Below are 12,668 nucleotides of genomic sequence, written 5' to 3' on the forward strand. Positions count from 1 at the left end.
CTGCAGTTACATAACTGATGCTTTTCTACCACTAGAGGCAGCACTAAGCTCACCCCACATTTTACGGCAAACTACTTTTTTTGCCTAATCAGAGACTTACATGACTGAATAACAAATATGTAGCACCTCTGCAGCTCGAATAAATATCACCAGTGATTTCACTGGTTAACTATAACGATAACTGTTCACCAATGTATGCGTAACAGACTACACATATGACCCCGATCAATCACAGCATGTCTTATCTCACGTTCATGCACGAGTTCAGATGTCATCAGGGAGGCAGGTGAAGCAGCTGTCAATCAAACTGACAGAAGCTTGTATAATGCTGGAGGTCTTCTTTACCGAAAAAAGAAAAGAGAAAACAGCTGTGGACGACATAACATAAAATGCAAAAAGAGGCAGAGTAAACTTTGGCCCATTCAGTCATTATCTACACATCTACTGGGCAGCATCCATTAACAATTACGACAGATACAACAAGTTTACATATAGTAATTTTATTTCCACAGTTATTTATTGTACAAGCAGCAGGCTCGGCTGTGTTCGTCTCATCAAACAGGCCACTTTAACCTTTGATCTGGACTTACTGATGATGAGCATATTCCTGCAGTTTGGACCAAGGATGATGTGGTGACAGCACAGCAGCTACTCTCCGGTTGATGAAGAGCTTCAAGTGTTTCTCGCTAACATTTGTCTATTATGACTCGAGCCTCGTGGAAAAAGGCAGAGGTACTGTTGCCACAGCTCAACCAACTTTTCTTCCCTTTCATTGTCTCACCTGACAGCAGCAACCTCTGCATCCCTCCTCCTCCTCCTTCCCATGGTGACCTGACTGCGCTCTGGAGAGACCACCAGATTGGTCATTGTGCAGGAACATAATGTGGGAGATGCCGCACTAATCGAGTGAAGACAAAAAAAATCTGACACGCTAGTCTTTGTGTTGGGGTGTCGTGGGGCATCCCAGATGCAGCAAAACAGGTAGTTTAGCATGTCACACTACATGAGTACAGACATCTGATTGCTGTCCATGATCGGCCATGATGCTGGTAATTGGTTGGCCATGACTAAATCATGTCAAAATCGGGCTAAAATCGTGTAGTCTGAACTAGACCTAAGGATTGAATTTGCTTCATCAATACAAGGTGTGAATTTTTCTGCAGTGAACCCCTGTCACCAGGACTGGTTTACCTGTACACCTGTACCCTGTGACAACACTGGAGAATTTGATTTCTTGTTTTAATGTTGGTCAGATATAAAGACACAAACTGGGAAATCAGCTCTTGAGGCTTTTGTCATACAGACGTTTGGTTGCCTTGGTTTCATCTTAAGTGGGTTGGAACAATAGATGTGTCCTGGTTGGACCAGTTGTTTATGGGTTGTAGTGCCAGTCATTTTGTGCTAAGCTCAGAGCAGGAAATAGCTCAGGAGTTTCAGAATACAAACAAGTTTCAGTAAAGTACATTTTTCAGTTCTGGACTTTCACTTCTGATTGGACCAGGTGCCAAAAGGTGTGGTTTGATTATGAAGTGAGGGTCAGGTAGCTACTCTGAGGATGTGCTTGTTTTAATGGTGGTTGTAGTTGCAAACAGTCAGGGTTGTGGTCACTGTGGAGATGTCCTTCTGTGTCGGAGCACCCGGATGGTGGCAGAGGGGTTCTGGATCAGAAGGTGGGTCACCTGGTCCAGACTGAGAGAGGCCACCTTCTCCCCGTTCACCTCCAGGAGCTCATCTCCAACTGTCAGTAGGCCAGCGTACAACTTCTCAGTGCTGCTATCCACCATGTCCTCCACATATACACCTATAGTACACATATTATTATTCTGTTAGAACACTATTAATACAGTGGTTATACACTGTCAATTCTGTATTAGCATCATCACTGAACTACAGTCTGCAAAAACCATAAGAAATCAACAACATGTTGAGTAAATAGTTCAGTGTCAACAAAAAATGTTTCACTGAAACCAGTCCTATAGCCACATTTCCATAAGTAAAAAAAATTGTAGTATTAGTACTATATTACACGATAGCACTTACATGTATATACTACGCTATATATACTACATATAGTTAAGAGTCTTATTATTAGAGCGGTCACTGTTACTGTGATTGCATTTCTGTCTCACTCTCTCTCTTTCTGCCTGTTAAAAGGAAGTTTTTCCTCGCTACTGTCACCAACTGCTGTGTGTTTTGGAAAACACACATGCAGGGGAGGACAGAAACAGCGGAGGAAAAGAGCTGGGTCGAGACAACAGAGGTTTATGGAGAAGAGGAGACATAAGCCGTGTCTCCCCTCTCTCATCATGGCCAACATGCGGTCACTGGCAAATAAGGTGGAGGAGCTAACAGCACTCGCTAGGAGTCAGAGGGAGTTCCAGGAGTGCAGTCTGATGCGTTTTTCAAAAACTTGGTTGCATCAGGACATACCCGACGACAACGTCTCCATCAGTGGCTTTCAGACTGTTCGGGCCGACCGGAACAACCGATGGTGTAATCCTGGTCACATTACCATCAAGTAACTTATCTGTTGCCCAGAATTTGAACTATTGGCTGTTGGGCTCAGGCCATATTATTTGCCCAGGGAGTTTTCACATGCCATTATTGCTGCTGTTTACACCCCCCCCCCCCCCCCCCCGCCAACCCAATGTCAGGGTTGTCATTCACTCCACCGTAGCTCGTCTGAAAACTTAACACCTGAGTGCAGTCTTCGCTCCGACTCCTCTGCTGTCTGTCCTTGACGACCACTATCAGCCACCCCCCCCCATACTCCTGTGTGAGCCCTCTTCACACCTCATGTCCAATTGGTGACACTGATGATTTGCTTTTTACTTTCTCGACTATTTAAAACAACACCAGGAAAACCATTCAGCCACAGCTGTATCGTTTAGACTGGACAAACAACACACATGACCTGTACACGACGGCCAAAGTCATCTCCATCTGCTCAGAAGACTAAGGTCCTTCGGAGAATGCAGGACAGTATTAAAAACATTTTATGATACTGTGATGGCATCTGTAACCTTCTATGTAGTGGTCTGCAGGGCCTGAGAGGGACAGAAAAAGACTGAACATACTGCTCAGGAGAGTTGACTCTGACCTGGACTGCCCTCCGGACAACATCAAGGAGGTGGGTCTCCATGGAAGACAGAAATGACAGGAGGAGGGGGATTTACAAGCTGGTTAATGGTGCTAAACAGGACACTTGACTGACTGGATAGCTCAGTGGTTTAGGCTACTGGCTGCCACGCGGGAGGGCATAACATATCCAGGTGAGTCCTTAGGCAAGACCCTTTGCAGTTACATGCCTACACCTCGGATGAGAGCAACAATAACAGATAAAGCCATACCGGCTCGGACGTCGCCCAGTCCAACAAGGTCCGCGTTAGGTGTTGGGGGACCAGGACACCCTAACGAGAAGTTGGCTACTGGAACATGACATACATGGAGCAGGACAGAGAACAAAACACTGCTGGAATGCTACTACACCAGCAACCCCAGTGAGAGAGGGTATATGAAGGGGATGTGGGACCTATGTATGCTTCAAAACCCCACATCCATGAAGACTGCAAAGCAACTTGTGACCCAGTGCTCTAATATCCATAAGAACAACCTACTGTCGCAATTAGAGATTGATGAGTTGCAATGTGCCTCATCCATGGTACAAAGATACCACGGCAAGGGGGAGCCAGGATGACAGGTCAGTGCAGGGATGACATCTGCATCCCCGCATAATGAGATTGGGTACCAAGCCCCAAGAAGCACAGACACCCTGAACCCAAGGGCAGTTGACCTGAAAGGACAGATAACAGAATCCGGGGGGAACACAACTACCTACCTGCCAAGGCTAAGAGACAAAGTACCAGATAAATCTCTACTGGAAGACGAAACATGGCACTGATGACTATATCCACCGAAACCATCACTGAGACCAATCAGATGATGTATGCAGCGGCAACAGTCATCTTGCGCATGCTAGGCTGATGGGGCAGCAGGAGTGAAGGTGAAGATGAAGTTGTGGAGATTGCCAAGCAGAGGCTCACAGCTCTGGCTACCCGCCTTAAGAGAAGACAGCAGAGAAGCCGAGACCAGGAGAATAAATAGACTCTTCTCCAACAACCCAGCTAAGGTCTACTCTCAATGGCAGGGTAGTAAGAAGACCCAGATAGACCCACCAAAGTCTGAAACTGAGCTCTACTGGAAGAGTATCTGGGAGAAGGAGGCATCGCATAACACAGTGGTTGCTCGAATTGAAAGCAGACCACAGTAGCCTCCCAGAACAGGAACCAGTAGAAATTACCACTGCAGACATCCAAGAAAGAGTGTCTAAGATGAAGAGCTGGACAGCACCTGGGCCTGACATGATCCATGCCTACTGGCTCAAAAAGCTAACCGCACTGCAGGAATGACTAGCAGCACAGATGAATCAGCTGCTAAGATCAGGAACCCACCCAGAGTGGCTGACCCAAGGCCATACAGTCCTCATCATGAAGGACCCACAGAAGGGCCCAGTACTATCCAATTACCGGCCTATAACCTGCCTGAGTACAACATGGAAGCTCCTGTCAGGCATCATAGTGGCTAAGATGAGTACGCACATGGATCAGTACATGAGTAGAGCACAGAAAGGAATTGGCAACAACACCAGAGGAGCCAAGTACCAACTACTGGTTGACAGGGCAGTCACCCAGGACTGTAAGACCAGAAGTATCAACCTGTGCACTGCCTGGATTGACTACAAGAAGGCCTATGACTCAATGCCACACACATGGATACTGGAGTGCCTAGACCTGTATAAGACACTTAGAGCCTTCATCAAGAACTTGATGGGGTTGTGGAAGACAACTCTGGAAGCCAACTCACAGCCAATTGCAGAAGTGAGCATCAAATGTGGTATATACCAAAGAGATGCACTGTCCCCCCAGCTGTTCTGCATAGGCCTAAACCCCCTCAGCCAGATCATCACCAAGAGTGACTTTGGATACCAATTCCGAAGTGGGACAACAATCAGCCACCTCCTCTACATGGATGACATCAAGCTGTATGCCAAGAGTGAGCGTGACATTGACTCCATCACTCACCTCCCCAGGATATACAGCAAGATGTCATTCTCACTGGATGAGTGACAACATAGCAGATGTTCAGGACAGCTACAAATACCTTGGGATCCCACAGGCAAATGGAAATTGTGAGGAGGCAACATGGAGATTAGCCACAGCCAAATACCTTCAGAGGGTGAGGCAGGTCCTGAAGAGTCAGCTGAATGGTAAGAACAAGATCCAGGCAATAAACACCTACGCCCTGCCAGTAATCAGATACCCCGCTGGTATAATATCCTGGCCACTGGAAGAAATGGAAGCCACTGATATCAAGACAAGGAAGCTCCTTACGATGCATGGAGGGTTTCCTAAGTCCTAGGTCCCTAAGTCCAGCATCCTGAGTCTATACACTAAGCAGAAGACAGGAGGCCACAGACTAGTGAGTATCAGAGCCACAATCCAGGAGGAAACAGCAAGCCTCTGGGAGTACATCAGGAAGATGGCCCCCAATGATGACCTGCTGAGTGAATGCCTCAGGCAGCAGAAGCCCAGTAAGGAGGAGCCAGAAGGGTTGGCATGGACAGACATGCCCCTGCATGGCATGTGCCATCGACAGCTTGAAGAAGTGGCTGACATAGCGAAAACATACCTGTGGCTGGAAAAGACTGGACTAAAAGACAGCACAGAGGCACTGATCATGGCCACACAAGAGCAAGCCTTGAACACAAGGTCAATAGAGGCCAGGATCTACCATAGCAGACGAGACCCCAAGTGCAGGCTGTGCAAAGATGCCCCTGAGACAATCCAGCCCATAACAGTGGGGTGTAAGATGCTGACAGGGAAGGCATACATGGAGCATCATAACCAGGTGGCTAGCATCGTACACAGGAACATCTGTACCAAGTAAGGGCTGGAGGTCCCAGGATCAAGGTGGAAGACACCTTCAAAGGTGATCCAGAATGACCAAGGCAAGATCCTGTGGGTCTTCCAGTTCCAGACAGACAAACTGGTGATGGTGAACCAACCAGACATAGTGGTGGTAGACAAAGCACAGAAGACAGTCACAATGGTGGATGTAGCGATCCCAAGTGACAGTAACATCAGGAAGAAAGAACACAAAAAGCTGGAGAAATACCAGGGACTCAAGGAGGAGTTGGAGAAGATGTGGGGCATAAAGGCAAAAGTGGTCCCAGTAGTAGTAGTGATAGATAGATAGATAGATAGATAGATAGATAGATAGATAGATAGATAGATAGATAGATAGATAGATAGATAGATAGATCACTACTACTACTGGGACCACTTTTGCCTTTATATATATATATATATATATATATATATATATATTTTTTTTTTTTTTTTTTTTTTAAATTTTTTTTTTTTTGCAGGCGACAGGAGGAAGGGGGTTTAAAGGCTGGTTAATGGTGCTAAAAAGGCTTATGTTTTAGTAGTGTCATTAAAAATATTTGCAGTAATTTTTGTGGTAGTTACAGTACCAGAGTCAGGTCGTCCTCTCCCTCTGCTGATTATGAATCCATATATTCGGTTCTTTGGTCGACTGACTTCCAACAGAAATGTTCCATCAGAATAAACCTGAAGAACTCGACCAACAGAACGGACTGAACATGGACAACCGACGTCCTCAAGACTGAGACATCGTTGCAAGAACCTGGGACACAGATGGGAAGACAGAGACGGAGAGAGACAGACAGTAATACAGCCAGTGAGGACAGAAGCTGCCATTGGTTTCATTTTTATCTCCAGATGATCTGAGTTGTTCTGGAGGTCAGAATATTAAAATCAGAAATTTGTGTGTTACTGTTCAGCAGCTGGTCTGTAGTCAGCTGAACGATCCTTCTTCCTCTTCTGGTCTGAACCAAAGTTCTGAACTGACGATGACTTCCTCAACTGCAAAAATGGTGACCCCTTTTAGACAAACACAAAATATACAGGGTCAAAGAAAAAGAGGAAGGAGGAGGAGAAGAAGAACAACAAACAATGTCCTCTGCAGGACACTTTAACATACAGCAGAAGTTAAAAACTAGTAATCAATTATCTTCTCACCCCACTGAGCGACTGAACAGACAGGGTTTTCTTCAGCAGGCTCGAGGACTTCCTGGGACAGGGGGTGGGATCATGCACTGTGGGGTAGAGCCGTGAGCTGAGGCGGTCAAGGCTGCCAGTTCGAGTCCTGCTCAGTGAGACAGTGGAGAAGAGGCGACGCAGAGAAAGACGGGAGGATTCATCTCTCATGAAGCTGAAAGAAACAGAAATGATTTATGATCAGATCAGAAATCAGAAAAAGCTTTATTGCCAAGTATGATTTTACACATACGAGGAATTTGTTTTGGTAAAGTTGGTGCATGACACACCTATTAAAAGAAGCTAATAAAACTGCTCCAAGTAGATGGTACAATAATCTGTATTACAATCTGTGCAATAACCTGGGCAATAATCTGTGCAATATTTCAGTACATTTTTCTTAAAATGATGTTGTTTTCTTTCTATCATGGTTTTCTTTCTGTCATGCCCTCTTCAGCACTGTAGCCAGGCTGACAGAGAGCCATAATTCTGTTGAACCATGTATTCCTTTAGCTCTGAACAGTAATGACTTCATGAGCTTCTTTAATGATAAAATTCTAACTATTAGAGACAGAATTCATCGACTCCTGCCGTTAACAGGTACTGTTTTGTCTTCAAACACAGAAACCGTAGAAACTGTTACTCAGTCTGTCGCAGTTTTAGACTGTTTTACTCCTGTTGACCTTCACCAACTAATTTCAATAATTTCATCATCAAAATCATCAACCTGTATTTTAGATCCTATCCCGACTAAGCTGTTTAAAGAAGTATTACCTCTAACTGACTCTTCAGTATTAGACATGATCAATCTCTCTTTATCAACAGGCTACGTACCACAGTCCTTTAAAGTAGCTGTGATAAAACCACTACTGAAAAAGCCTACTCTTGATCCAGGGGTTTTAGCCAACTATAGACCGATATCCAACCTTCCCTTTCTCTCAAAAACTCTTGAGAAAGCAGTTGCCAATCAGCTGTGCGACTTTCTAAACAATAATAGTTTATTCGAGGATTTCCAGTCAGGATTTAGAGTGCATCATAGCACAGAGACAGCACTGGTTAAAGTTACAAATGACCTTCTAATTGCATCTGATAAAGGATTTGTCTCTGTACTAGTCTTACTGGATCTTAGTGCTGCATTTGACACCATTGACCATGGCATCCTATTGCAGACACTGGAACATTTCATTGGCATTACCCTGCGCTAAGCTGGTTTAAATCCTACTTGTCAGATCGCTCTCAGTTTGTACGCGTTAATGACGACTCCTCTGTGCTCACTAAAGTCAGCTATGGAGTTCCGCAGGGTTCTGTGCTTGGACCAATTCTATTCACCTTATATATGCTTCCTTTAGGTAAGATTATCAGGAAGCACTCAATAAATTTTCATTGCTATGCAGATGATACCCAGCTATATTTATCAATGAAGCCAGAAGAAACCAGTCAGTTAACTAGACTACAAGCATGTCTTCATGACATAAAGACCTGGATGACCTGCAATTTTCTGATGCTAAACTCGGACAAAACTGAAGTTATAGTAGTAGGCCCTAAACATCTTAGAAAGTCACTTTCTGATGACATAGCAGTTATGGATGGCATTGCGCTGGCCTCCAGCACCACTGTAAAGAATCTGGGAGTCATCTTTGACCAAGACATGTCCTTTCACTCCCATGTAAAACAAATTTCAAGGACTGCCTTTTTTCACCTACGTAATATCGCAAAAATCAGACATATTTTGTCTCAAAATGATGCAGAAAAACTAGTCGATGCATTCGTAACTTCCAGGCTGAATTATTGCAATTCTTTACTATCAGGCTGCCCAAATTGGTTGCTGAATATTCTCCAGTTGCTCCAGAACGCTGCAGCACGTGTTCTGACAAAAACCAGGAAGCGAGATCATATTTCTCCAATACTCGCCACTTTGCACTGGCTCCCTGTAAAGTTTAGAATAGAGTTTAAAATTCTCCTCCTTACTTACAAAGCCATAAATGGCCAGGCACCTTCTTATCTTAAAGAGCTCATAGTACCTTATTGCCCTACTCCAACACTGCGTTCCCAGAATGCAGGTCTACTTATGGTTCCTAAAGTCTCAAAAAGCAGAACAGGAGTCAGAGCATTTAGCTATCAAGCTCCTCTCCTGTGGAACCATCTTCCAGTCTTTGTCCGGGAGGCAGACACTGTCTCTACATTTAAGAGTCGTCTTAAAACTGTCCTCTTTGATAAAGCTTATAGTTAGGGCTGGCTCAGGCTTGTCTTGGACCAGCCCCTAGTTATGCTGCTATAGGATTAGACTGTCGGGGGACCTCCAAAGACACACCGAGCTCCTCTGTCCTTCTGTCCCTCTCCATCTGCACGCTCTCATGTCCTACCACGGCGTCTTACTAACTTAGCTCCTTCCCCGGAGTCTCTGTGCTTTGTCGTCTCACAGGTTCCCATGGACAGTGGCTGAATCTGGATTGTGGATTTCAGCTGCATCTCCTGCCTTGGCCCTGCCTGACATCCACTGCAACTGCTCCTGCTATTATTACATCCACTGTCACTGTTACTGTGATTGCATGTCTGTCTCTCTGTCTCTCTCTCTCTCTGACTGCATTTCTGTCTGTCTGTCTCTCTCTGTCTGTCTGTCTGTCTCACTCTCCCTCTCTTGCTCTTCCTCTCTCACCCAACCGGTGGAGGCAGATGGCCGCCCACCCAGAGTCTGGTTCTGCCCGAGGTTTCTGCCTGTTAAAAGGAAGTTTTTCCTCGCCACTGTCGCCAAGTGCTTGCTCATGGGGGAATTTTTGGTTTCTTTGTAGATAAAAGAGCTTGGTCTGTACAAGCTCTATTTGGAAAGTGTCCTGAGACTTTTGTTGTGATTTGGCGCTATACAAATAAAATTGAATTGAATTGAATTGAATATATACTTGCTGTGTTAACTTGCATTTGCACTTGTTGTCTTTTAATATTCTATTCACTTTATTGATGGTGGAATGTGAAGAGTGTCGGGGGCCTTGTTGATAAGGCTGACAGCAGACAGGGAAAAACTGTTCTTGTGGCATGAGGTTTTGGTCCTGATGGACTGCAGCCTCCTGCCAGAGAGGAGTGTCTCAAAGAGTTTATGTCTGGGGTGGGAGGGGTCAGCCACAATCTTTCCTGCACGCCTCAGGGTTCTGGAGGTGTACAGGTCCTGGAGAGATGGGAGATTGCAGCCGATCACCTTCTCTGCAGACCGAAGGACACGCTGCAGTCTGCCCTTGTCCTTGGCGGTGGCAGCAGCATACCAGATGGTGATGGAGGAGCTGAGGATGGACTCAATGATGGCTGTGTAGAAGTGCACCATCATTGTCTTTGGCAGACTGAATTTCTTCAGCTGCCGTAGGAAGTACATCCTCTGCTGTGCTTTCTTGATGAGGGAGCTGATGTTCGGCTCCCACTTGACGTCCTGGGAGATGATAGTTCCCAGGAAGAGGAAAGACTCCACAGTGTCAATAGTGGAGTCACAGAGGGTGATGCAGAGGGTGATGGGGGCAGGTGATGCTGAGTTCTTCCTGTAGTCCACAACCATCTCCACTGTCTTTAGAGTGTTGAGCTCTAGGTTGTTCTGGTTGCACCAGGTCACCAGATGGTCAACCTCCCACCTGTAGGCGGACTCGTCGCCATCAGAGATGAGTCCGATGAGGGTGGTGTCGTCCGCAAACTTCAGGAGCTTGACAGACTGGTGACTGGAGGTGCAGCTGTTGATGTACAGGGAGAAGAGCAGAGGAGAAAGAACGCAGCCCTGAGGGGATCCGGTGCTGATGGTCTTTGCATCAGAGCCGTGTTTCCCCAGCTTCACGCACTGTTTCCTGTCAGACAGGAAGTCTGTAATCAACCTGCAGGTGGTGTCGGGCACGTTCAGCTGGGAGAGCTTCTCCTGAAGCAGAGTTGGGATGATGGTGTTGAAAGCAGAGTTGAAATCCACAAACAGGATCCTAGCGTGGGTTCGGAATTTCCCCTCGAGGGACGAATAAAGGAATATTGAATGTTCCTGTGGAGTCCAGGTGCTGGAGGATGAAGTGGAGGGTCAAGTTGACTGCATCGTTTATAGATCTAATGGCTCTGTAGGCAAACTGCAGGGGGTCCAGGAAAGGGTCGGTGATGTCTTTGAGGTGTGAGAGCACAAGGCGCTCAAAGGACTTCATGACCACAGAGGTCAGGGCGACAGGTTTCTTCATTATGTCCTGTGGTCCTTGGCTTCTTGGGAACTGGGATGATGGTTGAAGACTTGAAGCAGCCTGGCACGTGACATGTCTCCAGTGAGGTGTTAAAAATGTCTGTGAACACTGGAGACAGCTGATCAGCACAGTGCTTCAGACAGAATCCTGTCCAGCTGCTTTCCGGGGGGTTCTGTCTCCTAACGAGTTTGTTGACATGCCTCTCATGAATGGAAAGAGTCGTCACTGAGGTGGGCGGGGAGGGGGGGGGGGGGGGTCCTTTAAGGTGGGCATTGGTGGAGGTGACGAGTGGACTAGTGATCTGCCTGTGCCCTCTCCAGACACATGTAGAGTCATTAGCTGAGAAGTGGTGTTGGAGCTTCTCAGAGTACAGTTGTTTAGCCTCTTTCACCGCCTTGCTAAACTTGTACTTCGCCTCTTTGAATCTGTCTTTGTCCCCACTCCTGAAGGCCTCTTCCTTTGCCAACCTTAGCTGTCTGAGTTTGGCTGTGAACCAGGGTTTGGCATTGTTGTAACTCACCCTGGTGCGTAATGGAACACAAAAACCCGATATAACACACAAAACAAAACAACACACACCAACACACCAAGGCAGCCATCCGTGGCGCCATCTTGATCTTCATCTATCTATCTAGATCAGATTCTGAAACACTCAGAGAATTGAAGCTGATGGTTCAGATGCACCAACACTATTCTGAATCAGTATTGGTGGTATTACTGACCTAGTTAAGTTCATGTATCAGTATCAGACAGATCCACATTAAATACAGGCTATTTGTGTGTATCAGTTATAAAACTCAGTGTGTTATATTCATTCAATCTCAGCTGCTGACCCAATGTTACTTTACATCCATATTATTTTTCTGTGAAAAACCAGATAACTGATATCAGATCAGTTCTGTGTATGAACATATAATCTGAGTTCAGGAGTCAGACAGACTCCAGAGAAAAAGCTGGAAAAGTACATCTGCATCTGAACTGCTGTTTCCAAAGTCGAGAATGAACTTTAAATGTCAGGTTTTCAACCAAGACAGAATAGTCCTTAAAGCGTTAAAATATAATGTAAATTTAAACATGTACAATTCTATGACAACTGGACAATTTCCATCTGCTGAGGCAGATCAAGTGAAACAGTCGAAAACTGCTGTACAGCTCCTATTATTAATCAATAATATCGATCAAACAACCTGGTAAGATGAATACATCAGTTCATCCAGTTTGAAACAAGATGCAGGCTCATTTATGAAAATAAATCAGTAAATCAGTTTAGCCTGATGCAGCTGCTCTCCCAGTGACTCCACAGACCAGTTGAGCCAACACTTGTGACAGAATATTCTGGATCACTATTAGACTATCAACA

At 45.6% G+C, this 12,668-nt stretch overlaps 1 protein-coding gene across 1 annotated transcript; it reads right to left on the bottom strand.

The window, feature by feature from the left end:
* Positions 1-1,264: 1,264 nt before the first annotated feature.
* LOC139330043 (uncharacterized) lies at positions 1,265-11,308 on the bottom strand. The gene is made up of 6 exons (XM_070960772.1): positions 11,205-11,308; positions 10,841-11,065; positions 7,104-7,296; positions 6,859-6,947; positions 6,536-6,708; positions 1,265-1,801 (listed from the first exon to the last, which is right to left on the bottom strand). The coding sequence occupies exons 1-6, from the start codon at positions 11,306-11,308 to the stop codon at positions 1,605-1,607; spliced, it is 981 nt and encodes a 326-aa protein (XP_070816873.1). The 3' UTR covers positions 1,265-1,604.
* Positions 11,309-12,668: the final 1,360 nt, after the last annotated feature.

This window comes from Chaetodon trifascialis, chromosome 4, assembly GCF_039877785.1.
Source record: "Chaetodon trifascialis isolate fChaTrf1 chromosome 4, fChaTrf1.hap1, whole genome shotgun sequence".
NCBI classification, from domain to species: Eukaryota; Metazoa; Chordata; class Actinopteri; order Chaetodontiformes; family Chaetodontidae; genus Chaetodon; species Chaetodon trifascialis.